The following is a 27,979-nucleotide window of genomic DNA, read 5'->3' as shown; positions in this document are numbered from 1 at the left end:
CACAAGATATACATACTTTTTCACTTCCGATACTGTGTGTATAATTTATTCACTCAATTATTTGTCTAGTTATAACCTCGTTAGCCTGCAGTGATCCATATACGTATGTAGGATAGCAATAGGCGAATCAGTTATAAGCGCATGCAGTACGGAGTAATAAAATATATACCGCTGAAAATTCAGTTTCATTTTTTCTCCTTCTCCTTCTTATCCTCGCTACATTTACAGTATTACAGACAAATCTAACAATTTTCAAAACGCAATTCGCTAATTTCGAGTACCTGTTACACCCAGTCAATGTGTACCAGAGTAAAAACATAACTATCGTACCGATAACTTGTGACGAAGATTTTTATCGAAACTTTGTCTTTATGTATGACGAAATGTATTTTCAAATTATCAATCAATTTCACCGGACCAAAGAATTTGCAAAATTGTTTCTATCGTGTTTCATAGACGCCGTCAGACCATGTTCAACTTTTCGCAATGGTCGATTTTCTCAAAGATTCGCGCTAACCAAAAGTCAGCAGTTACGTAAAAAATAATTGAAGCCAATCGACGATGACTTTTTAATCATTGAATAAACAATTGCGTGAATTCTATATTATTTATATGAACCGTATAAGCCTGCAGCGTGTGGAAAATTATATATAGGCATATCATAAACCTGTGATAATTTGGTATAATCAACTTTTTTATACAGAATAATATAATATATATATATATATATATATAATATGCAATGCATACAAGTTTTGGTTGCGCTCTCGCGTAGTAATTCGTAGACTAATACTGGCTAGTATTGATTTATCGATTACATTATTTATTAGGTACTAATTTTACAACGGCGAATTGAGATATACTTCGGCACCCGCACTCGCCGCATTCCGAACCCAAATTTCACAGTCAGAGAAACCTAACTGATTTTGTAATGCTGCTGTTAATGCGTCGTGGCATAAATCTTAACGAATAACAATAAATCTTACTCTCTCATCGCCTGTTATATTTCGTCGCAGCAATCGGTATTATCGACCAGTCTCGATATAATTGTCATAGATTCATATACATGTACGTATATTAGTAATTAGAGTACAGCAGATCAGTAAAAATCAAATCGTATATCAATTATTAATACAGTAGCACCATAATGACACATGTATACGACATAAACATTTCATGGGATTGCTTAGGAATGATATTACGTTTCTCACATTTATCCTTTCTCTTTCTGTACCATTTTTTCCTTGCTCATTTGTTACTTCTTCTTTGCATTTCAGCTGCTAAATAATTGTGATGTACGGTATAGATATAATAGTTACTTATGTTTCATACGCTGATCAGGATTGATATACAGACATTTATTTTCTTCGTTTAATAATATTAATAATAATAGTAATAGGGGCATATCTCAATTAGTTCAGTATTCAGTATTGTCTTTACGTAGTTTCATAATTATCATATGTACATTGAAACTTCACGTTTTGCGCCATACTTATGGGTGTTTCGCAATATCATGCGAATAATCAATTTATTATCAAACGACGCGAGTATCGTTCGACGTGCTGATGAACAGGCATATTTAACAAGCATCAAATAGTACAATTATCAATTATCACGTTTGTCAAAGCTGCTTTGAAAAAGTTTCAAGTCTAACTAGTCCAAAAAAAAGAAATTGAACTCAAGTTTTCAAACATCCCAGTTTAAAAAAAATAAACACTTAAATCCTGGAAGTGATCGGTAAACGTAAGGATACCCAAAAAATAATGAAAACTATATAACGCAAGTCTTTATTGCAGCTGATGAACTTTTCCGGTGACTTTTGGTCGACATTTTTCGCTTATAAATAGGACTTGCAAGATACGTAAAATAAATGTGTACTGTTTTCGGATCCCAGGATGACTTTCGTACATTTTTAAATGCATCCCACGTAACATATTTCCGACTTATAACTGGTCTCAGTACGACATTTCCCAGCCAGGGCTACGTGAATGACTACTTGAATAAAAAAAAAAAATTAAAACTAGAAATAAACTAAAAGTTGATGAAAATATACTTTTTTAAATGAACACTGGAGTAGCATAAAACTAATTAAATGATGTGTACAATTACCATATACAGATTGCTGAACAGTGAATACGGTGTATGTAAATATGATTATGTAATGATTTATTACAGAAAGAAAAGGAGCTGTTGAGAATCTCTTTTATAGTAACCTACAACTTCCATATCAACAAAAATCAGATTTTCGAGGCGTTTTGAAAGTGAGCCAACTGAAATCGCGCTTAAGAAATGGCCATTGGTACTGAGAGCATAGATTTCTATGCTGTTAGCTACTATCTTTATAACGTCTAACTAAACTCGTATCTCGCTATTTCCCGTTATGATTCACTTAACTACGGATGGTGTGTATATACAGCTGCAACTGATAGCTTAATTTTAGTATATTTCCTTTTTTTTACTTCCCATTTTTCTAACTACTTCAGTCACGGCAAGAATTCCATTCGGCCAAACAATCAATGTTTTCCACGTTTACAGTCTTTAGCCAAAAATACGTCAGAAAAAAATATGCAGTCGAGGTTCGTAGGTATGCCGGAAATTGATCAAGTTGAATTTTATAGAAACAACAGTTAATGAATATGAAATTTAAAAAAAAAAACAGACATCACAATACCTTATGAGAGATGTAGTGGTCAAGATTCGCGGTTTTTCCCTTTATTTGAAAGCTATCCCAACTTAAGCAGAAGTGGTCTAATCGAATTCATATCGATTTTTTTTACTTGCACTATCTGAACGGTCATTCCGTCGGTGAGTCACTTCAACGCTTCTTTGACTAGACTACTGTACGCCGTATAACCAATCAATTTTTTTCCAACTCGACCACCAGTAAAAAGTGAAGTAATGGCACGGACTTTTGCGGGTCAGCAGTTTAAAATAATAATTGAAACTCTATTTCCCGTTGAATCGTAGAATGATAAGAATTATTCGCATTGATCGCTAAAAAGTAGATAAAAGCGTAATATTATGAAGTCGACCCGGAGTTTTTTTCCGGTAATTTTTGTCCGTGAGTGCGTTTGTACTCTTTCCTATATTTTTCAATAGTAATATCGGCGCGCTGAGAGTCCGAAAGTCCCAAATTAGTCGGATCAAGGCTAGCGGCAAGTTTGAGGTAAGTCTCTTCCATTTCTCTGGTAACTTTGACATCCGTGGGTTTCGGTAGGGAAGTTATGGCAACACCGTCACCAACCGCAAGACACTCGCTACTCGACGAGAATTGATGATAATCATCACCGTCGTCGGTTGGAGATTCGAAGCTAATCAGATCCGCGTGACCGTCCTTCACTATCTGAAGACTGTGAGGATGGCTGGACCTCGAGTGATGAGAGTCTCTCGTTCGTCCGCGACTGGCGTTGCAATTCTGCCCATCACCAGCTTCAGTTTTCTTCCCGCCCAGGTCCATGAAACGTCTGTGTGTTCCATTTGGCGTATTATTGTCGCTTCCAATGTCCATCAGCTCTGATTTTCTGTCCTTTATCTTTGTCAAGGCCGTGTTAAGCGTCTTGACGGACATCTCGTCGTTCGACTTCCGGTCCGAATCCACCGGCTTAACGCCAACCTCTCGCTCGATCGGTCCCGAGGCTTTTATCCACTCTGCGACCCTCTGGAGTTGCGAATTATCGCTCGGCAATACCGGCGAATTTTCGTCGCTGCTGGTCGACGTCGAGCCGCCAGACCTCGACGATTTCGCGGTGCTGTGAACAAGCGCTGTGTTCGGTCTCCCGATTCCGTTTCCCCCGTTGGTCCCGCTGGTGTAAAGTATCGTCTGATAGTGTCCCGCGTTGTCCAGTAGGATGTTTTTCGAACCGGGTGTTATCCTCATCGAACAACCACGAGGACCCGTAGTTCTGTCCTGCCAATTGGACATCAAACTGTTACTGTTGTTTATATTATTGTTATTCATACTGTTCACCGACAACTTGCTCAGCATTATCCTGTTGCTGCCAAGCTCGCTCGAGGTGCTCGGCGGATCGGAACTAGATATGACTAAACTGTCGCTGCTGAAACTCGGGCTTGCCGTGTCTTCCGACTGCTGGAGTCTGGTGTCCGTCTGTTGCTGGTGGTGCTGCATGTGAAGGGACGTCGAATCCATCGTCAAGGGTTTCACCTCGATCAGCGTCATTCGCGGCTTCGCGATTCCACCGTCAGTCCTCGCTCCTCCGTTCACGTTACTCTTCCATGTCCTGTCGTTTATCACGTCTATCGTGTGATCGCTGGCTTCGCTCCTCCCCGGATCCGGACCGGCGTCAACACTGGAATTTGCGGAGCTGGACTTGAGCCCCCCATTCGATCTCAACCTGCCATCGTTCTTCCATATTCTGTCGTTTATCACGTCTATCTGCCGCTGCGGTAGAGAGTTCTGCTTTAGGTCGATGAGATCGATCTCGCTGGGCAGCTGCTCGTACTTTGTCCACTCGCTGCCGGACTTAGATGACAGTCTGTAACTACCGTGAGAGTCAGTTTTCTTCGAAACTCTGTAATTCGCTGATTGCCTCGACGATCTTTCCGCCGGGTTCTGGTTGAACGTCGCCCGTTTCATCGGACTGTACTGAGAGGCTATCTTCTTCGTGCCACTGTCCTTCTGAGCCTCGTTTTTCTTCTTCGACTGCGGACCGTTGTCACCCGACTTGACCGACTGAGCGGCATCTTTCCTCATCGAGGTATGATTGAGGCTGCCCCTCTCATTCACGTACTGCAACTGCAGAGCGGCACGCTTCGCGGTATTATTTACACTTAAATTAGACCTGCTATCTTCGCTTTGGTTCGAGATTTCATTTTGGCCTTTCAACTCCGCGCCGTTATTGTAATGGGACATATTTTCCGGGATGAAATTTTGACTCGTGAAATTGTCCGACTCGTTTCGATGGATGTTCAATGTCTGGGTTTCCACGTCGTTCGTCAGTATACTCCTGTGACACGTGCAAGTGTCACAATGTTTCGCGAACACTCTCTCGCGCTCCCGTTCCTCCAATACCTTAGCCATTATCGCAGCCGACACTATGTCGACCGGTGGCTTAGAGTCGTCGCTCTCGTCATCGCTGTCCTTCTCGACGTTGTTGGTCTTCGTAACGTTGTAGACCATCGCCGTTGGCGGAAAGGTCGATATTGGCACCGTTATACTCTTGACATCCGGCGGAGCTACGGCCTCATTTGGTACCCTCTTTTGAGAAACGTACGTTCTCACTTTCGCCTGGACTTCGGAGGGGAGCTGAAATCGAAATTATATATACTATTATCGTCGTCGCTTCTGCCAACCACTAAAGTTGTTTCAAATATTGGAATCTACGCATTGAACAAATTGAGGTAGCATTAGCAGACGTTGTACCGAATCGTATCTCTGGCTGACGAAATTCGAAGGCTTACACTGCAGCAATTGGATGGCAAGGTTCACGTCGTTTCTGTACTTCTCCTGAAATGAACAATTACGTTATTAGAGAAAGCGGACGTCGAAAGACCAAATCTCACGCGAAATCGTAATCGATTTTTATACTGTATTCTAACATTGTCCTGTGTTAATCGGTGTATCGTATAATTGGCATCAGCCAATCGGTGGGAAAGGGTTGCAATGTCCTTGGTGAAGGCGCTTTTCTCCGTTTCGCATTTATCCACTATCCTCAGCAGCTTATCCTCCAAATTTTGATTCACCTTCTGTACTCTTTTGTGGGCCTCGTATAGCCTTGCATATTTATCTTGCCACGTGAGCATTTCCTCTCTCATTGAAGCCAATTCGCCGTTAGGAAACCTATCAGCCTCGTTAAGAAATTGAGTCTCCATAGTGACTATGTGGCTATCTCTTTCGAGCAGCCTCTGCCGTAGATGTTCTATTTCAACGTGCAAGTGCATGTCGGCATGATTTTCGACGTTGCCGCGGCACTGGGCGCAAATGCATCCGCATTCCTGAAACAAAACAAAACAAAAAATCACAATACACACAAATAATAAACATCCAGCTTAAGTTACATAAGAATTCTTTTTGAGTGACTGCATGACATCACACGACAATGTTACTTGAAGACTTCGTGTAATCACGAATTCGAATCACTGATGCAGACAAGGTCGTTATTTGTTTAATGATCTTTTCACATGAGTGAATAGTTTAATTTCGAAGGATATAACTCTTTAAGACAATCTCGTGGATTATAGCCAATTTAGAGTATTCCAACGACCTTGATGATAGCCGGTTCAGAGTAGAAATAAATTTTATACTCCCGGACTTTCAATCGTCAATAAAAACTGAAAGAAGTTTCAAACTCTATTGGAATTAAAAGAAGATTTTTATATACAAATTTTAATCTCGATTCTAAAGACTGAATTGTCACATGAATAGCCATAGTCTGGGATAAAAATAACTGCAAGGATAAATCGTATCGTACTGTAATGGAAGAATGTAACAGCTTCGGACGTCTTCGTCTTATCTGCAACTTTTATTCCGTGATCAAAAATTTTCACTCTACACAGGAGTCTTTATAAAAAGTAAATTTATCTATATAAAAGGTAAGTTTATCTGTATAAAAAGTCTTCCAATCGACGAAGAAAAATGAAAGGCTATTAAACGAATAGTTCAAGGAGTTCTGTCGGTTCTGGAGAAGTTATAATCATCCTCTAATGTACAAATTTGAAGCTGAACATCTTTCAACGACTATCTGCGTGGCGGAAAACCCGAGGATTTCGTGCGTGTTTTGAATTTCCCATATTCCGTACTACGATTTCCCGCATCGAGGGGAAGTACATGTATACAATATGTTTGCCGCTGGGGTAATCAAGGCGCGTGTTCCATCCACGGACTACAATCAACATTAAAACGTTGGAGAAGATGAAAAAAAAACAGATACAAATGTCGTTATAGATTGTAGACACAGTGTATATGAGGGACATAAAATGAGGCTGAAGTTAGTAACGTTAGTAACGCAATGAAACATTTGCGGGGAGGGACGTCAGTATTTTACAAGTTTGCAGTGACTTTTAAGTAGTCAAGTTTTCAAAATATGACTACAGTTTGCCTTATTATGATTTATTGAATTTCAGACATTTCCGCAATCGCGAAATAACGATTGTTCGAAACGTTAAGCATTGCGATAACGTTACTAACTTCAGGCTCATGATAAAAAGGCGTCACGTCATCCCGCTGCAGCGTCGGTTGTCGGTAAAGAGCGTCGTCGTGTATGATGTACGTGGAGGAAGTGATCTCGTTGGCAGATAAGGGGGCGTCGGAATCCCTGAATTGGGTTTTTATTGTTAGGGAATACGGTCGTGAGAGAAATGTCTTTGTAGTTTTTAAAGGTTTTTTTTTAGAGATCTGAACGTACATACCTTGCACTTTTCATCGGCCATCGTGTTGTGTCAGCTGTCAAATAAAACGGGTAACTTAAACGGTAGAACGAGTCCTCGACGATTTGGAAATTACGCGTCCTCATAACCCTTCGATATGTAAGAATGCGTCACAGTCAGTAGTCTCGTTTCGAAGAAACAAGAATTTCCTTTAACTTATGTACGTACTGTATATCTGTATACCTGAACGATATCTGGTACAACCCTTCGCTCTTAATTCTTCGAGACAATTCTGTTTTCCATCTGATAAAATTTTATCTTTGTTACTATTGTATTCAGTGGAAAAACAATACTTCACACCGAAAAATTATGATCGTCGATTGCCCGTTTTTATTGCAAAGGTTTTAAATAAATACACGGAATTTATACTTCCGCGAGAGATGTATCACTGAATCGCTACCTCACACTACCTTCTCGCCAGACGTCAAGTGTCGTCCACGATCTGTCGTCTGCACGGATCACGAACACCTTTTCTAGACCTGCCGTCGTACCCGAAAAGTCCACAGTTCACAGCTCGCTCTGTGATTTTTTTGTTATACTAACTTGGAGCCGATAGTTAGTCGTACGGTTAAACATTCGACGCTTCGTAGCAGAGCGTTCGGTCGGTAACAGACCACCCGGCTCGACCGACTGAAAAATTATTTACATTCTTTCCATAAGCCATCCTGAATGTAAATAAAAACAATACTGTAACACTATTGGTTGAGTATTTTCTTCGCATTCGGTTGTAAAGAATTTATAGATTGAAATATACGAATGAAGAAAACACCATTATGCTTTATTGATATCACATCAAGAGATTTTACAACTACGTCAATACCGTATCTAATTTATAGATATCATCTGAAATTTCTCAAGTTTTTTATAATTTTTCCAGTAAACCGAAAAGGCGTTTTCACTTTCCGGCTTTACTTAGTCTGCTTCATCGTTCATTCATCAACAGGTGGTTTTATTTGAGGCCCATCTCATGCCGACACTGCAGAAAGCGCACTAATCTAGAATGGCTATAGATGGCACCAAGTGACCAGTTATTCGTAACAATACACGCATCCCACTTGTTACAACTTTATTCTCAGTAAACATGTCGATAAGTGCATTCCGCATAACAAAGTTCTGCTATCAATGAGAATGTTCCACTTTTTTTTTTGCTTTATATTCTCAAGAATCGTTTCCAGATTTTATCGATGTAAAAATGTTCTCTTCTAATTTTATCGAAATATAGTAATCCCGATTCGGAATATAATATCATGACATAATCGTGCCTGAATTCAAGAATCAAATATCTTCAACTTTGCAATTTTCGAAAATTAACAAAGTGAATGAAAAAAAATTATAACGAAAGTTACGTACCTCTATTATTTGTCTATAAACTTTAAAGACGAATTAAAATACATTTTTTTCGCGGCGAAGGGGGTAGGGGGGCACAGGCAATAACTTACATATTTGTCACAGTCAGCCTAACAAGCAGTTCATTAGCAAATCGCAACTTCTATTAATTCGACAACACCCTATATATTTTCAACAGAATTATATTAGGGTCAAGTACGAGTAACTTTTTTTTTAAATAAGGAACAATCGCAGGCTTCAGCCTTGAACTACAACTGCCAGAGCGTTTCGCATAGCCACCTGCACGCGCGGAATTATTTTTAGTTTTTAAATGAAGCTGTATTAAAGCACCGAAACCGAGGCCACAAAGACCGTACATGTATACGCATATACTTTCTTTATCTTCGTAACGAAAAAAAAAAAAAATCATCCGTAGATTTTCAGGATAACCATATAATTTCAACATCTCACCATAATAATAGTTTGTGAAACGGTAAATACGAGCTGAACGAACAATACAATACGTACTAGATATACAAAACACATAACTTTCCCAGTAATGGTCGCTGTATAACAACAATTTTATGATCCTATCCAGGCAAAGTAAAACCAGAGGGTATAATGATAGTAATAAAAGCTAATGCAGACGGTTAAACCTGATGGAGGAGATATGACGTGGCGGGCGGGGGGGAACGGAACATAACAATGAGCACATCCGTGTTATACCGGAGTCAATGGTATAACGTGGTATACGTATATCACTGCAGTAACATAATCGACCTCGTTGCTACCGTTGTGAAGAAAATAAAAGAAGAAACGAAGGAACGAGGCTTGAGTGAGATTAGTAGATCCAGAATTCCGCACGGTTGTTCAGAATCAGAGCCTCCCGAGTAACCGCAAACGTTGTAAATAGGTACATGCACCGTCACATTTATAATTTGATACTATCTCTGTTGGTATATTGGCGCGTGTGACCAAGCGTGTGTGTGTGTGTGTGTGTGTGTGTGTGAGTATGTAGGTATGTACAGTACAAGTATGCACATGCCGGTCACCTTGGTGTGAATAGAGAGACGGATTTCTTCAAACAACCACATCCGGTATGTAGAAAATAAATAGCTGATGCTGGTGTGGTATACCGCATATGCCGCGTTATAAACGCCGGAGAAGAAAATATGAAAGGAATACCTATCTGTACGTGTACCTTTTCATGGGTATTTTGATCAGTTGAACCCATCAGTTGTGGGTAGTGAGTGATCCGAGTGTATGACGAACATACCGAAATATCACAGTCATCGAATACGGGAAAAAAATATTGCATAATCGTTGTTGTGATTATTTCTAAGAGTTTCACCGCTTCGCGATGAAGAAAACATCATGGATCTTATTACACGTGGATGCATTTATGCTTCAACAGCTGATTATGAGAGCTGAAATCAGAACGTAAATCGTGATTGATGAGAACGTTCGAACCCATGCCATGATCGTATCAAACTTATTCGGAGCACCCTGGTACAGCCGAACTAATTATCTCACAGAAAACACAAGTATATACGTGGAAGTGATGCGGTTAAAATTTTTCTCTTTTTCCTCTATCAGGGGCGCACGGGTGACTTAAAAATTCGATATGTTTCAGCCTCGTTCGAAACTAAAATTTCAGATGTAACTCGATTGTTAGAGATAAAAATATAACGAGTTTCATAGAAAATTGAAGGTCCACGAGATTGTGGCGTTCGCAAAAATCTAAGGATTAAGAAAAGTAAGAAAAAAAATATATACACCGCAGATAAGATTATCGGACCGATTCAACCAAACCAAATGTACCAGCTGAACTACACAATAATATCGGGTGTATTGCACTCGGGTTCCTGAACAATTAGAAACAGGTGTCAATCGTATCTTGGGTACTCACGCACCGGCCACAACAGGGTCAGATAAGAACTGTATCGGCGAGAAGTGAACGGTATAATCAATGACGAGTAATCCGACAAAAAATAAATAAATAAATTTATCGAGTAAAAAAAAAAAAGGAAGATACGGTTCACTGTAGTGTTTACGCGATTGCTTATCCACGCTTCATTTTTCTGCAAGCTAACCACGCAACGCGATGTTTGCTGAATGCAATTTGAATTGCCACAGTAAAAAAATGGCTGCTGTGAAAAACTGATAATATATCCGTTAGACTGCGTAAAAAAAAAGAAATTTTTTCAATCTCCCACTTGGTGATATCGTAGTTTTTAACGTAACATTGAACCTCGAGCAAGAAAATCGCGTCCGATTCTTTTAAGCGGTACCGCATCTGGCATATGTATGCGCCATTTAATTAACTCGTAAGAAATCCAATTCTGAAAAATTAGCCATCAAAATTTTTAATAATTTTATTTTTCCGATAGACAAGCACATCGAGTTCGGTTAAATTGAATAAATTTAATCTATTTCAGGTATTTGATAGATATTATTCGACGTTTGACTGTGACCCAGTCGAGGAAGCTGGTCGTTTATCTTTGGTAAGCATTTTTCGAATAGGTGAAAAACCACGTTTTACGCAATCTTGAATACCTCGAAGATCGTGCGAGTAAAAATTTTCTAGGATGCGCTGACTCGAAGAAAATATATAAATTGTCAAACGCTACCGTATGAGCGTGGAAGTCGCGTTGGATGTTCGGCATTGTTGTTATTGTATCGGAGTTTGTTTTTCGAAATTCAACAGATTACAGGCAAACGAAACTACATTTTGACCGTGTAACATTGCGAAATGCAGCTTCGGTTTCATATCTGCTGGCGTTGAGAGGCGAGTTCCACAAAAAACTATAACTCCTCGTTTTTGTCAGGTAATTGTCACGACCGCAATGCTCGAATTTCATTCTCGCAAATCAACGCTTTACAGTATAACGAGTCGTCACTTCTGAGTCTCGCACGTATATACCTCGAATAAACTCCTCGGGAACCGAATCAACTGTGTGACCGGAAGTTGGTTAGCACACATACACGCGTATCGTGCAGTACAGCTGGTTTGCATACGTAATCTACGCTCGCATCGTTAAGCGCTAATTTGCGAATGCTGCACGAACTATTAAATATTACACATTATAGGCTTGCATATCTCCTCGGGTGTTATGAAATCTCGGTATAAAACTATAAACGCGAATATAATTGTGATGGAAAAATTATATCACTCTATACTTCCTCGATTAAAAATACAGCCAACTTGGTAGGAAAAGTTCGCCTGTTAAGTAACGATCGTGGTAAACCAATTTTGGCCAGCTGCTCGTTGTGGGTATCCATTTTCTATAAAAATAATTTCTTTTCAAACGGATGGTTTCTACTTTTTATTGACGATAATTTTTTCCGCTTTTATTTTTCGATTCGAGCCGAACCGTTTACTAATTTTGAATTAAAAATCAGGAATTATGTACATCGGAAATAACTATAATGTATTCGAGTGGCATAAATAACATTGGACTGCGATTAATCGTAAGATTATACTTTTTGAAAGTAGAGGACGACAGCTAGCAAACGGCAAAATGTATAATGGCACCAAGGCACTTGGGCAGGATAATGAGGATACATATATTTATACAAAATTTACATACTATTTATACCGATACATACAAGATGTGCACGAACGTTCAATATTCGCTTACTTATCGCGCGTTTATTACACAGCGATTCTAATCGTTGAAACATGCCGATCTCGCGGACACCTGCGCGATCGATCGATCGATCGATCTCCACACGGTCAATAATTACGTAACAGGTATAGTAAGTTACAAGGTTCGCCTTCGGCATAGCGGAAGATTTTCTTCGACGATATACTAAAACGCGAACCGTATCAAATTAGAACCTAATTCGTTTCGCATTCCGAGGATTTTATTCCCGAAAAATATCTCTAGTATATCGTAACACGAATTTCGTTTGAGCGTATCATGGATATTTTCTGAGAGCTCTTGGTCGATTTGAAGGCGACCCGACGAAGCCTTCACGAATGTAAAAGCACGTGGAGTGTCGGGCCGCTCCTCTCTTGACAAGTCAAATATATATGAGCATTAGTATAAAACCCTCTCGACCAACCAATACGTATGGATATAGGTATGAGTATATGCAGTATGCATACAACGCATGTAGGTATATACGTACTTATATGGGTACACATAAGGCATGTAATATATTCGTACACGTATGTACGTATACGTATACACACAGGTCATAAGTCCCATGCATAATCTCTCACACAGCTTATACGCAGCTATATACCCATGCGTAAGATGTTATACAGAGACGAGAAGGAGGAAAATAATAAAAAGAGTAAGAAGAAGAAGTAGAAGATGAAGAAGAAGAGTCGAGTTAGCCCGGACGGCACGAGGGAATGCTAAACTAGACAAGATTTATTATATCCTCCAGTACACGGTACGGCGTGGGTGTGATTTGTATTATAAATATACGTACACATGCCCGCTGCGTCCGTGAGTTATATCGCGCATGTATGTGTACGTATGTACCTATCGTCGTGATTGCCCGGTATATTCCGCGCTCTACGACTGGCGGACTGGCCCAAAGGCCGTAACGAAGTTAGGTAGGCCAAGGTGACGGCGTTATCACCCGTCCGGCGAAATGTCGCTATGTTTGTACATAACGCAATACCTATCTATTAAAATAGTTTCGTAGATATAGATGATGCGACTACGTGTAGCTAGGATTACGCCTGATTGTCGGCTGCATAACATCGATAGATAAATGTATTGTCGATTTATAGGCGGGAAACAGTCCCGACAGCAAGAACGCGCTTATCTTATTGTTAATCAGAAATAAATACTGTACTTAGGAGCAGCTGCTTTGTGGTTTAGAATTATTTTCGAAGATTCTTCTTTTTCTTGAAAGAAAATTGGAATCGGCGAATTCAATTCATCGTACTACAATTAGCATAGTTGTAATATGATATTGATGATTCGAAATTGAGAACACGTGGATGGGCAGATGATGTTTCGAATTGATTGGAATGTATATTCGACGGAGAATTGAAATCGTTGTTTTTTTTTCCTCTTCCAACTTCTTCTTCTGCTTCAACTCGTCCAAGATCGGTAACAAGCCAGGAATCCTAATTAAAAGGGACCGCAATACTACACGTAGTCTGCGGGAACATCGAAATCTGATATCACCGCATCGGAACGAGTTAGGTTGGGTTAGGGTTGTGTGTAGTTAACCATACATTCTCCGTCGAATGTAGAGGATTTGAAACGCGTTGTCAACCGCGGAGTGGATGCCGAACGTATACCTATAAACGAGAGACGCGAGAGAAGATAAGGGGTAACAAATGGGCCCTTAACACGTTGAGCGCCATGTCAGCCATCGGTGGCTGACACTAGACTTTCCGTTTAGGCCGCGTCAGCCATCGGTGGCTGACACTAGACTTATCGGTGGCTGACAGCGGCGCGCGTGGCCTGAACGGGATTGTCTTAGAAATACGCGTGGCGCTCAACGTGTTAAAGTCGTTCGGCGAGCCTAGCCTTCGCCTTTTTCATTACTCATTTCTCTTTGAGACCAAACTATACCGTGAGCTTTTTTAACAGCGAAACGATCCGTGTCGCCTGATCCAGGCAACCCGAGTTACGGATGATGTTCAGGTTCAGCATCGAATCCCGCCACGACCATCCGAAATGATGTCAAAACAAGTACCGCATATCCAAGGTAGTCGAAACAAATAATATTTGACCTTTGGGATGACCGTGACGGCAAACGATGTCCAACATGAACATGAGTTGTTACTCCGGTTGTCTGAATCAGGCGCACGGATCCTTTCGCTGTCAGAAAAACTCACAGTATATATAAATACATTATAATAATACACTAAAATGCACAAATGCGTTAACTATCCGGCTAACTTGTTTTCGATCCGAAACAAAAAGCGAGTTCGATTCTATACGAATTATGTGGCAATGACTGGCTATATGCAGCTGACGTTAGAAACTGGAATGCACTTGGGATATAATTCGCATAGAATCGATAGTCGCATTTTGTTTCGTACCAAAGACAAGTTAGCCGGAAGATTAATACATTTATGGATTCCGCTGCACAGTACCGAGTTTGATTACGTAAAAATTTTATAAAAATGATCCGTAGACGCATATCTTAAATAATAAATAGTCAGTGATTGTCACAAAGTTCGTATAGAATGAAACTCGCATGCTGTTTCGGACCGAAAACAAGTTAGCCGTAAGGTTAGGGGCATTAGCGAATGTTGCTGTACAATATTGCCGCATATTTTTCGACCCGAGTTCTTCCCGTTAACAGTAACAAGAACGAAACGTAGTAACAATCTACGAAATGTGACGTCCGTCACCGCCATTGCTGCTGCTGCTGCTGCTGCTGCTGTCGCTGCTGCTGCACACTCTATTACCATAATCATCACCGCGTCACGATGATGGTCATTGTTGTTGCATTCGTGGTAGTTGTTGTTGTCGCCGTATGGGCGACGCGGAGGGCGCGCCGCGGGGGAGAAGAGGTCACGGAGGGTATAAGAGGTCGCTCTGTGTAGGTGCGCTCCCGGGCCCCGAGTCGGCGCAGCGCGGAGCGACGCAACGCAACGCAACGCAACGAAAACGCAGCGCAACGCAAGGCGTGACGGGACGCGGCGCGGAGCGAGAGGCGTCGAGAGGCGGCGAGCGCAGGTGTGCGCCCGCCAGTCTGTCGCCAGTCCCCCCTCCCCTTGCCCTCGGCCCCCGCAAGTGCCTTGGACTGGGTCTGACCGCCCCCCGCGCCGCTCGGCAACAGGTAGTACGCACGTACCTATGCGTACTTGCGCATAATCTTTAACACCTCGCACGCCTGTGACGTATACGTATACACGCGTAACGCGCCCTGCGCTGCTACGTGTGGGTCGTACTTAGGCCTACGTATGCGCGTTACGACTTTAACCGCGTATCTGCGTGTAACCGTGTGCGTATTGGCTCGCTGCCTTATTACATGGATGTAAGGAAACTGCGAGACCCGCGACGCGAAATACGATGCCATCCGATGCAATAACCACGCTTTTTCATTATGTACTGCACACGTGACTTGACTCCCGTCTCTCTGCGTTGTTTTGCGTACATTTATTTTGTGCCTTAGAATGCGCGCGGATTTATCGACGCACTTATTGTCATTTTTGAATTTAGATACTGTCAGTTATATGAAAAACAAATTTTAGAGACGCTGTTTTCTATTCTTATGCATTGCCTTATTTTTCTTTGTTCTCTGAACATTTCGGATTTTTCAACTACGAGATTTTTTTAAGAAGAAACCCGTGGTACGGTAGGCAATTACAGTCACGTTGTAATTACATATTACTGAAAATTCTGTGCCCATGATTGTTGCACAGCTATTCCTATAAGTTTCGGGGAATTCGTTCGACCTTCGCTATAAATTGCCAGACTGCGAAGTTGAAATTGCATCTCTCAAAATCTAATTCTACATACATCGGTATCTTGTAACTATATATATTTATCATCAGTCTCCTGCAATGTTAATGTCAACTAACTAAAATTTGATCCATAAAGACGGGAGTGGAAAATTTTTGTCTTTCACATGAAAATCTACGTACCACAATATGCGTCACCGCAGGATAAGATATACGACATCATAACAACATGACCAGAACCGCAGGCTTCCACCGAAAAAATACAGCTACATCTAATTTTAAATATTCTACGTAGATTCGTTGACAGAGTAAATTCATATACGCCAATAGTATAATAACCACTCCGACGCATGCGTACCGACCGAAACTAAACTACGCGCATCTGCATCGCGAAGTAATACTACTGTGCGGTGAGAAAGATGAATGATATTTTCACGACGTATGTGAATTAAAAATCTGACCCCGCGTGCCTTTTTAACGGATGTGCACAGCTGCGAGCGAGCTGGTGGGACACCTCGGGCATCGATTATAACGCGCCTGTATACATTAGGTAAATCAATTTCGTTTAAGCGCCACTAGTTCGAAATGAGTCAGAGCCCGAAGTCCACGGTACGCCGGTTTCTTCTGGCTACCTACAAGACGAAGCCGCCGCCGCTTTGGACTGTATGGGAAAAGAATTCATCTCCTACCAGAGTTACAACACTGGTCAATACGAGTAGCCGTAATCAGACAGACAGCTCTCGGCGACCAACGCGATCGCCAACTCGAATGTCGCGTGTGTTGCCCAGTAACCGATATGCGGCATGCCCATGTAGGCAGTCCGTTTTCTTCTTTGATCGTGTCCTCGTCCAACGCTGAATCGGTAGGTATAATTAAAACGGACGCGGGTTTTCCAATTTTATCTTTCTTTTTTTCCCTTCCTTCCTTACATTTCGTCGCTGTATTTATAGGCAATGTTTCTATTCGTTTTTTCCATGCAATAGAATCAGTTGCGTTACGTACTGTCCTGTATAATACACATACGTTATGTACGCACAAGTAATGCGAAACTATGCGAATGCAGATATCGTCGATGTCAGGTTTCGATAAGTTGATTAAATTAATCGGTGACCGAGACCGCAGGGTATGTAGATTTGGTTGAGAAAACAAAAATTTAATTTTTTTATCGTCGCGGCAGTATGTGAAAATGAATTTGTTACTCGAGTTTCGTGCCTATGCATATCTTAAGAATTTGAAACAGTCCGGTACTGCGAGAGATTAAATCTGGCGGGAAGTCGTTAAAAATACGTATAAAGAGTGCCTACTTGTCATTCGTTCTTTTTCCCATATTTTTTGTTCCTTCTTTCATTAATTAATTAAATGCGAAGTAGTTTTGACTTTTGGGGCGATGAATTTTAAAGATTATTCAAACGCGTATCGTTAGTGAGAAATTGCAAAGAGTCGACGCGTCTCGTTTAATGCGCTTATGTGTTTATAGTCATACGGTTAAGTTTCACGTCCGTTTAGATATAACCTAAACCATTTCCCGACGAATTAAAACTGTCCCTGTGCAAATACTTGCAGTTTTACTGGCTGTAATATAAAAACGTGCCTGAATTAATCTGCGATATGTCTTATATACACAATATAACATAATTTTCATTATACGCAGGTGTCAAATACACGGTATCTTCGTACATCCAACGATCATTCTCAAGTGGGCTGTGCTTAAATACAATTAAGATCGAAATCAGACGAATTATTGTAGATATATCGCTTGTACCGCGATATCTACGAGTGGACCACCACCTGCAGGGGAATACCTCGTATAAACCTAAAAGATAATGAGTACTCGCGCACCTACAGTTACACGTTAAAGATAAAAGCGGGTGCGCATTTCGCCAAAATAATGGACTCAAATGTACCGTCGGCTAACGTGTATACCAGACCGGTCCAAAAAAATCGACTGTTGTTTTTTTTTTTTTTTTCAAAGTCACACGCTTAACAATTGTAGGAAAAGGAAGCAAGACACCTGTAAAAATTTGAACCGTTAATGTTGACACTTGGTGATTCCTGAACGCCATTTTTTATTTTCCATTTGATTAACACGCGAAAATAATCAAAGTTTCATTCTAAATTTTGTAGCTCAGAATTAAACGCTCTACAAAAAAGGTCCCGTGTAATTTTTTGATAACTCAACACTTTCGTGCAAACATGTGTATAATGTAGACGCGTATAGTTAAGGTTTTCAAAATCACTTGTCAGCTGGATCAGCGGATGTCATCGTACTGTAAACACCCGTACACATGCCCGCAAGTATACATACCTTTATTCATGTATGTGCTTGCGTTATATACACGATCAGCTGACACCTGTGTGGCACAGATTCTCGCGCAGGTGTTTCAACTTTTAAGCCCCTTTCGTTAATTGTAAATGGCAAAGCACTCGAGCGGATAAACTCGACCTACCTAAACACCTGCTGTCCGCCTAATAATAATAACAACACGACTAATTATACAATGGCGATATAAACACAAACCGAGGTGTATAATACATGGTATATACCTACACCTCGTTCAACACGGTATAAAATAATTTCTCTCAAAAGTGAAAATATTCACTATAAAACGAACAATAATGTCAGATTATTTCTTTTACTATCGCAAAGATAAAATTCGACGTATATATTGTGTAACGAGAAGGCAAACTCGATCTTTTCGGGACAAACGTAAGTTTGCAGTACGAGTCGTATGTGATCCGAAGACGAATATAGCGCATAAATACGCGAGATGAAAAGACCGTTGCCTCCTTGTCGCTCACGATTCTTTATATAACAAGAGTACGTTGCGCGTTTTTTCACGAAGTACGAAATTGAGGTTAGAGTCGCGTAATGTTAGATTTATTCGCGACGGCGCATGCGCATTAACTCCCAGGAGTTAAAAGTGGTCTTTTCTATACTCCGCGCATGCGCATTCGCAGACTCACTCTATCGTCACAGAAACGAGTGTACTTTCCGAACGGTAAACGCGCGTAGAAAGACGTGTAGAACATGCTCGCGTTATATAAACAAATATTAATTATAATAATACGTCGTGATACAGATTATTGCTTTTCGCACGACGTACAATACGCCGTTTAGGTATAATGATAACAATATTGACAAAAATAATAATAATAACAATATCAAGACGCAAATTCGCCGCAGGTGGTGCGTTTTTCGGAATCCCTAGCCGGAAGGTCGATCCCTTGAATTTTTCTTGTACGAAAAATTTTTCCCTCACCTCTCACCGTGGGTTATTATAGGCGGGTACGGATCGTCGGCAGCGCTTCTTACACCTGCAGCAACGACCCTCGGAGGCCCCCCGGCCGGTTAATGGCAGTTCGGGATTTAGCGGGGCGCCGAGACGCCGACAGACGTCCCCCTGCCCCCCGCATACCAACACACGTGCACACCGTATATACACGATTCACGCATAACTTAACCTGTGCACGAGCCGAACGAACCGAGAAGCTTACCTAATATGTTGCAGAAACTTATAGGCGTAGACACCGTGTGTAACTATGTATGTACCTACATGTATAATGACCAGCTGCAGGAAAGAAAGGCTGATCGTGATTTGAACGGATATGTCGTTATGAGGCAAAAAATAATACTGTTTTTGTCAATTAATATACTTGTTACTGCCTGATTATAGTATGCGTGTAAAGTAGAATGTGTACGTTTAATCTCGATTGTAACGATAAATTCTGACCCTGTGTATACTCCTATCGATAAAAATGAACGAATTTTCCCACATACGATCATACAGTTATTTGGAAAACAGGATTAAATCTTTTTACGTATAAATAAACCTCCACGCATTGCGCGTGCACCTCGGTACAACGCGAAGCACAATTATATTATATTATACATACAAGTATCCTATAGGTAGGTACGAAAAAGCTTTCGGACGATCTGACGTGATAAAATCGTTGCGTGGGCGGTCCGATTTATGGGACGGTAAAAGTTGGTCATACCGTCGCGGTGTCTGCGGTGCATGCAGCATCGGTGTGTCGAGAGAGAGGACGAGGATACGAGTACAGCACCAGGTATGTATGGGTAGGATACCCATACACCTGGATAGGTATGGGTGGTAAGAAATGACACGGCGCAGTCTCTTCCAGAAAGAGGCTCCCACGATGCTAGTGGCCCTCCGGTGCCTCTGGAGCCGTACCGTCGTCTCGGAGGAAGGAAAGGCTGCGGGTTGTTGTTTGCGAGTAGAATGGTACCAACGATCACGACGGCGTCGAACAACCACCGAACCCGAACAACTGGATTACGACTACGCGTGTTCAGGCCGTACTATGGATTCTTCGTCGAAGTTGAAGGGTGCCGAACTTCGCTTTACGCACCTTGGTTTGATTTGATTCTGCATTTTTCGATACGTTTGAAATTTTAAGAGATATTGTATTCGCACGTTTTACAGAATCGTATCGATTATCGTTTATGTTTACCTGCAAGCGGATGTAAAATTTTGTGTTCCATGGACGTACGAAACGATCGTTTTGGCGCCAATGTGAGGCGGGAGGGATTCCGAATTCGAAAAGTTTCCAAAGTGCCGGGTTTCAAATATTTTTGTCGTTAAACATAGTGGATAGAAGTCAAACCTTGACGAAACATCACAGTTTCGGATGGTTCGAAAGGGAAAATTCCGAAACGGTATAACTCCGACAGGTCAAAGTTTCGAAAGTGCGAAAAAGTGAAAACTTTAAGGTCTAAAACCTTGAAACTCTGAATGGTGGAATATTTTCAGTTGTATGAATTTCTAGTTTGGTAAAATTTTACCACGTTGATCTTTCTTTGTGTTGGATTTTTGATATTGTTACGTTCGGAATTCTGGTCATTCTGATTTTCGATTTTGCTGATTTTTTATACCCATTAGTTGAGTAAACTGCGCTGTGCAAGTATATTTTAACTTTCGGAATTTTACTCCGTCCAAAATTTCTTTCTCGAAATTTTGCTCTATCGTAACTTGAATTTTCAGAATACGTGCAATTTGGAACTTTGTGTCGTTGAGTTTCCAACCATTCGAAGCTTTGTTGTATCGTAAAAGTTTGATTTTTTTATTTCAAGTTTCGACACTAAATAATTCGGAGTTAGGTGCTGCCGGAATTTTTCATATTCAGAACTTCAACCCCACCCCTTCAATGTTTCCGGGATGCCGGAAGATTTAATTTGTACATACTTCTTGTGTATCCATAGAAATTAATTGATGAACAACTAAATGTAATTTATAATTCTTACAAATTACGTTTAGGTAATTTTAAACCCTTTGCATACTTTATACTCGGATCCAACTATTTCGCTAAATCTGCACAACAGTTGAAACGATATGAAAGTTTGAGCTCGAAATTTCAATCATAGTTTCTCATAAAAACTTGTACACTTTGACGACAATCTGTATTTTCTCATTAAGAAATCTCAAAGACACTATAATTTGTAAAACAAATTAGCAATTCTTTATGAAGAACTATGCATATTTACAATTTTGTACAAAATGATACGAAATGTTTCAGTTTCTGTAGAAATTAGTAGTCGTAGAAATTTTCAGCACAATTTTCCAAAATTTTTTCCATACGGAATAAAAAAAACCATGACAAAAATGACACAGATTTTTTAGGCGTCCTAATTTTCACAGCACTGTTTACATATTATATACAAGAATGGCAACTGTGTATTACAGAATTTCCATAATTTCTAACACTGGTAAAAACAAAGACAAAAAACCCGAATATTCGATACGTATAACACAGGTCAACAAGAGAAAAAAAATTTTCGGCGATTTATATTTGAATGAATAAATTTTTCACTTACAACCTATGAAGTTTGTCTTTGTTTTTTTTTTTTTTTTACATCGGTAAAAAAACCGGCGAAAGTGTTCGGTGTACGTTACAAACAGCAGGTAGCAGAAGCATCGAAACAAAAACCAAACTTTATCAAATAAAACAATTTTTATCCTTCACCGCAACGTGTAAAAAAATCAAAATTTGACATCCGGAAAGCCTTCCTAAAAATCCTTACCAACCGTTGGTAATTCCAACTAAATACACATTTCATCCCAACTCCAACGATCCCGCGAATGAGTTACGTTACGCGTTAATTCAAGGTAAAACGATCTTTTGCCAGGTCCTACCTTGCGCTAACGTAAGAAGATATACGGTAGAGGGAGGTGTATAGGGTATCTGTGAAGGAAAGCTCACGCACAGCCCACCCACCCACCCACCCACCCACACACACACACACACATACAAATACCGAGCTACGTACGTATGCGAGGATGGAATACAAGAGGTTGTATGCGTCGTCGTCGTCGTCGTCGTCGTCGGCGGCGGTGGAGGTGGAGGTGGAGGAGGACGAGAACGGACGGGGATGGACACCTGCACGCCTCTGATTGTATGTAAAGATCCTGCGGAGAGGTCTCGGTTCTTCTCTCACAGCTCGGGTTGGCGCAGCACGGTTGCCGGCAAGTGAGGGGGAGGGGGGGCTGGGGGGGGGGGGGGCAAGAGGCGCGAGAGAGAGGAAGAGAGCGAGCGAGAGAGAGAGAGAGAGAAAGAGAGAAAGAGAGGCAGGCAGGCAGCGTAGCGAAGCAGAGCGGTGGCGGCGGTGGCTAAGCCAGAGAACTCTAGCCGTGTAGCGGCGGCTAGGTGCCGCGGCGCCGTCGTGATTCAACTCGGTGCGCAGGTGTGCCTCAGACTGGCCGGCGCCTCCCTGGAATGCGCCTCTCCCTCCCTCCCCCTCCTCCTCGCCCTCTGTCGTTCCACTCCTCGGCGGAGCAGCTATACATACCCGCCTGTGTGCTGCCGGCGAGGCGGGCGAAGGAGGCGAAGAAACGGCGGCGGCGGCGGCGGCGGCGGCGGCTAAGAGACGGACGGACGGACTCGCCTCGGCGATCTTGCCTCTTGCCTCTTTGCCTCCTGAGGCCTCCACCGGTGGCTCCGCAGGTCGCGGCACGACGACGTCACGTCCTCACGGCAATCAGTGCAGCTGCCCGGCAACCCGGCGAACCGCCAACGCGTTCCCACGGGCCAACCAAAGCGGTTCCTCGCCCGTCCGACGTGTACCATACGTACAAGTTACGTATGTATGTTTTGTACGTACCTACGGCGGTACGACGCTATACGTACAAACCACCGGCATTTCGACTTGTCTGGTTTTCTCGGCAGCGTCAACGGCCTGCACACAACCCGATATTTCACTGACTTTTTTTTTTATAACTCCGATCGGAAGTGACGACGTCGCGACGCACGTAATTATCATACGTATACCTGACGTAGGTGGATTATATCTATTTTACGTGGTCGTTTATACACGTTGACTGCAATTTTGTCGTGGAATTTTTATTTTATTTTTTTTCGTCATGAACAACTTGCCGGTGAATCGAAGAGGGGAGATTCTTAAATTGCGACAACGAAATACATACGTATCGATGCAGTATATAGTACGTGTGCGGTAATATACGTCGTGTCAAAGTTGAAAGTAAGTTTCGTTTTTCAATTATAATTGATAAAACTACGTACAGTTTCGTTTATTCGTTGTTTGTAATCAAATAAACAAAGTTATATGCCAAAATTATATGTACTTTCACCTATAATTCTGTTATTTCCGTATGCAATGGAGACCAGGATACGTGTCTTCCACCAGTTTATTGTTACACTAGTATTATGTCTGTTTTCGTTTTCACAAGCATTTCGGTAAATCGAAGGTACTGATTCAACAAATTTTCGACGTGAAATAACACCACGGTTTGTAACTCACAATTTACAGATTTTTACAACTTGCATAGGCATACCTGCATACACATATTATACACATACATAACGAAATTCGTACAACACGCGTGAGTGAGTACACGAAACGAAGTTATGTGCTCGTATATATAGGTATAGACCTATACAAGGACCAAATGGGAAACGATCTGCCGCAGCCGGAATTCTCTTGCGAAATTCTTATTCCCTTCGCTACAAATACCTTGTATATATATATGTATATTGTATATATATATATATATGTATATGTATATATATATATATATATATATATATATATATATATATATATATATATATATAACGTCGTATGCACAAACTGACAATGAAACGAGCTCGGCGACTCTTCTCTGCCAATGCAGGTATTCGGACGTTTATTCTTAGCTCACAATCGGGGGACACACGCCGATTTGAATAAATGGATATTTCTTACGTTACTTTCGCCTGCAAAATTTATTCTGACATTATAAGGTATTTATCTCAAAGTTGTACGCTGTACGTACAATTCATGGTTACAGGACAACTACCAGATTTCAATTAATTATTAGAAGTAAAAACCGGTTTCCTGTTCCCCGACATTTGTAAAAAGAATAAAACCATTGAATGGCGGAAAAAATTTCGGTTTTTCCGTTACAAAAATTCTTCCGATTACGAGAATTTATGCAAAAGATATATCAAAGAATTGCCTGTGTAGACCATTTTCCTGATTTCCATAACAATTACCAACAAACATGTTATATCGGAAACAATGTGAAGTGAAGTGATCGTACTTATAATTTCGGCACGCTCTGAAGTCGTTTGAATTTTTTAACGATCCTCAACGAAGAGAAGGAACGGTATATTTAGTTGTAAACAAAGCCCAGATAATGCAGCGTCGCCGAGGTTTGAAAAATATCTCGTTATTTCACGACCTCCACCTCCAACTTCTGCTCCCCGCCACCTCTGACCCGCCACCAAAGAACAGTCTGATGCATAGAGAGGAGAACCATGCCCGTATAATAATCAATGCCAGACTGTTGGCGCGTGGTGAAACTGGGTTATATATGCGTATTATAACGCTTCTACATACCCATACGTATAGACGTGGTTGAGTCGCAGACGATGTGACGACTTCGGCCTTTTTGACACGCAACTGTTGTTTACCGCAACCTCTCTTTCACTCCGACCGTTTCTCTTAACGATGGTGATAAAAAACTAAAAATGGAAAAATATAATAATTAGGGAAACTGCACACGTGTGTTACAAGGTAAAGTCATCGTTTATAATATATTTTTTTCCTTTAGTTCTATTTTTTAATATCACACCGAGTAATGCAAACGTCGATTTGGATTGATTTTATTGCATTTTTTTCTGCACTTTCAATTTTTTTTTTTTTTTTTTTTTTTGTTCAGCTAAAACATTGCTTGAACGGTCTGAAAATTGCCGAAAAATTCTCAAAGAAATTGTAAGTGCTGTAAAAAAAATGGAGAAAAAAGTCAGCGCATCATGGGCCCGGTCTTGAAATGTTTGAAATGGAAAATATAGTTGTTGAGAATTTGAAAGAGTTCTTATCGAAATCGCTCTCAATATTAATAAATAATTGAACGGTCGAATACAAAAATTGTGAAAAAAATTCAGTGTACCGTTTCAGAGTTTGGACGATTGGGGAAATTTTTTGAAACAAAATAAGACGTTGGTCGGGCATACGAATGGGATTCCCCGCATGTACGTACACTTACACATGCAGTAAGAATTACTGCCGCCTTGCAGGGAACGAGGATAATTATTCGTTTTAATCAACTGCTGTAACACCGTGCACGAGCTATAACGGGGGTGCAGAATGTGCAGGCGGAGAGAATCTCGTAAGCTGCTATTCGCACCGGCTATTATTACCCGCATCGCATGCACGCATAGACACACACACACACACACACACACACATGGCTATTATACAGCACCTGAATCGCTGCAGAAATCCGTGTGTGCACGTGCATATGTGCACACACATATAACATATATATATATATATATAAACTAGAGCAATCGTATAGGTGCTGTTTTATTGTTTGCTGTGCATAAATTAGGTGACATATCTCGGACGGTCGATTGTTCGGTTAATTAACATTTATCCCGTCGGTGGACAAACACGGTCACACCTCGCAAGACGATGATCGCGGTGCCGCGGTGGCAGCACGTAGTGTTAAGAGAGAAGACTGGATATTAAAAACAGATGACGAACAATTTTTCTGGCCGGTTTGAACAGCTGTGTAAATATAACAAGATAGACACTCTCCATGCCTCGTATGCGCTCATAACGATCTTTAAACTATTATACACATACAAATACCGATGTATAGGTAAATACGTTTCGATCGCTTAATACGTCGTGATTTTTTTTTTTTTTAATTTTTTTTTCTTTTAAACTCACTCGTACACCCGCCGATGATCTCGGTGCGGGGGAGGGGGGTTGGAAAAATTGTCGAGAGTTTGGAAAACTCATTACGTCGAGTTTTACCGGTAACGTGAAAAAAGTCGTTTCAGAGAATTTTTGAAACGTAGAAAGGCGCACGGTGTGATATGAAATTAACTAAAACATGGAATTGCTTGCAGAATTCTGAAGAATCCGTGCCTTGCTTTCGTATGCATGTATTTATATTCTTACTCATTCTGACAATTTTATTTCTTGACTTTCCGGTATAATTTTTTCCTTCTGCATTTTGATTTTTCTGTATCTCAACTTTCTACAAAATTTGCAATGTGAATTATTAATTCCGTAGATATTTTTATTTTTCTTATACTCCTGTCGCTGTTGTTACCTAAACGACTGTTTTACAACTTACACGTTATGCGTGTATAAAAGTTATACATATTACATATAGTATGTATGTAATGCCTCGTATGTATTTTATAATATACTCGTTGTACACTGCACGGACGTTGTCGCCTTGGGCGTATAGATAAGATTAGAAATCAGTTACAGACCGAAACTTAACGAGTAAACATAGAACGGAGCGTGCGCCTTCTCGACCATTTTTATTTTTATAATTCACATGTAATTACGGATTTTCTTCTCTCAATCTTATCATATTTTCCAACCAATAATGATCAACTATTAATGAAAAAAATGTTTCGTTACATTTATCGTTTGTAATGTATAATCGAACATTGTATAAAAATTAACTCGAATATTTTTCACCGCGCGTCGAAATTAGAAAAAATAACGGCAACGAATAACAAATGAATCAGACTTCTGTGAATACATTTATTACAAAATTCAAACGACAAAAAACCTGAAGAGTCGTTTTGATCTATATATAAAGCAAAAAAAAAAAAAAGCGAAAAACACTTAAATTTCTTAAATTCCACCGGATTTTCACTATACGACAGAGTTGAAGCCGCGCTTCTTCGCGAATCTTTCCGTATAAAAAGTCCGTTACGTACGGCGGTACGAAGAATTGCGAGTTGTAATGAAAATCGAAAAGAATTCCTGAGAACATAACGAGATACATCGCCTTCGCATTTTCTTGACCGCGATAGGTACGTACAATAAAATTGCGATACGTGGCTGTGACTCTTCGAGTCCGCGATGTTCGTCCGACACAAAACGTCACAGTTGGCAGAGCCTGGCTGGCTGTGAGGGATACGGATGGTAAAACGAGGGAAGGGTCGGTCGGTCGGTCGGACGGTCGGTTGGTCGGCTCACACGTGCGCCTTGCACGTGCACTCCGAAGCACAGCTCTAGCCTCTGGCACGTAATCACGAATGCCAAGATACACCGCTCGAAATAATCCCGCAGAGACTGCGTCGAGGATTCGAGAAGAAGAAGAAAAAGAAAAAGAAAAAAAAAAGGAAGAAGATCGAGCTAAAGAACACAAAGTGAAGGAAAAAACCTTTTCGCCTTATTTTACACATACATGATACCTTAACCATTTATATTTATAATTCAGGTACCGAAAATATCGGATAATCTTCGACGGTATTGTATAATGATATATATGAACGTTGCATTTTATTATTATTATTACTATTATTATTATTATTGTCATTGTTAATGTTGTTGTTGTTGTATACATATATTTGTACAAAGACACGAAATACCGAGTTAAAGGTATAGGA

At 40.7% G+C, this 27,979-nt stretch overlaps 1 protein-coding gene and 1 long non-coding RNA gene across 5 annotated transcripts; one reads left to right on the top strand and one right to left on the bottom strand.

Moving 5' to 3' along the window:
• Nucleotides 1–22: 22 nt before the first annotated feature.
• LOC124306219 (exonuclease 1) lies at nucleotides 23–27,522 on the bottom strand. 4 transcript variants are annotated; one of them, XM_046766629.1, is made up of 5 exons: nucleotides 27,409–27,522; nucleotides 24,954–25,078; nucleotides 5,557–5,952; nucleotides 5,381–5,464; nucleotides 23–5,263 (listed from the first exon to the last, which is right to left on the bottom strand). In XM_046766629.1, exons 3-5 carry the CDS (start codon nucleotides 5,896–5,898, stop codon nucleotides 3,020–3,022), a joined length of 2,670 nt encoding a protein of 889 aa, XP_046622585.1. In that variant the 5' UTR covers nucleotides 5,899–5,952; nucleotides 24,954–25,078; nucleotides 27,409–27,522; the 3' UTR covers nucleotides 23–3,019. The 4 variants fall into 4 exon arrangements, with proteins under 4 accessions (XP_046622585.1, XP_046622582.1, XP_046622583.1 ...); XM_046766626.1 differs by lacking the exons at nucleotides 24,954–25,078; nucleotides 27,409–27,522 and adding exons at nucleotides 7,366–7,626; nucleotides 7,784–7,862; XM_046766627.1 differs by lacking the exons at nucleotides 24,954–25,078; nucleotides 27,409–27,522 and adding exons at nucleotides 7,366–7,626; nucleotides 7,794–7,847.
• On the top strand, nucleotides 16,695–19,515 carry LOC124306223 (uncharacterized). Its single transcript, XR_006908552.1, has 2 exons — nucleotides 16,695–16,961; nucleotides 19,382–19,515. It is a non-coding gene; the product is annotated as an uncharacterized LOC124306223 (long non-coding RNA).
• Nucleotides 27,523–27,979: the final 457 nt, after the last annotated feature.

The sequence above is a fragment of the Neodiprion virginianus genome, chromosome 5 (genome assembly GCF_021901495.1).
Source record: "Neodiprion virginianus isolate iyNeoVirg1 chromosome 5, iyNeoVirg1.1, whole genome shotgun sequence".
In the NCBI taxonomy this organism is placed as follows: domain Eukaryota; kingdom Metazoa; phylum Arthropoda; class Insecta; order Hymenoptera; family Diprionidae; genus Neodiprion; species Neodiprion virginianus.
This window is presented reverse-complemented; position numbering and strand designations above follow the sequence as displayed.

Excerpts from the sequence above, each read along its gene's own strand:
- LOC124306219 (XM_046766626.1), bottom strand. The coding sequence starts at position 7,386 with ATGGCCGATGAAAAGTGCAAG. Across the intron at positions 5,465-5,556 it reads ACCGATTAACACAGGACAAT|GAGAAGTACAGAAACGACGT; the intron begins GTTAGAATACAG and ends TGTTCATTTCAG. Across the intron at positions 5,264-5,380 it reads TCAGCCAGAGATACGATTCG|CTCCCCTCCGAAGTCCAGGC; the intron begins GTACAACGTCTG and ends TTTCGATTTCAG.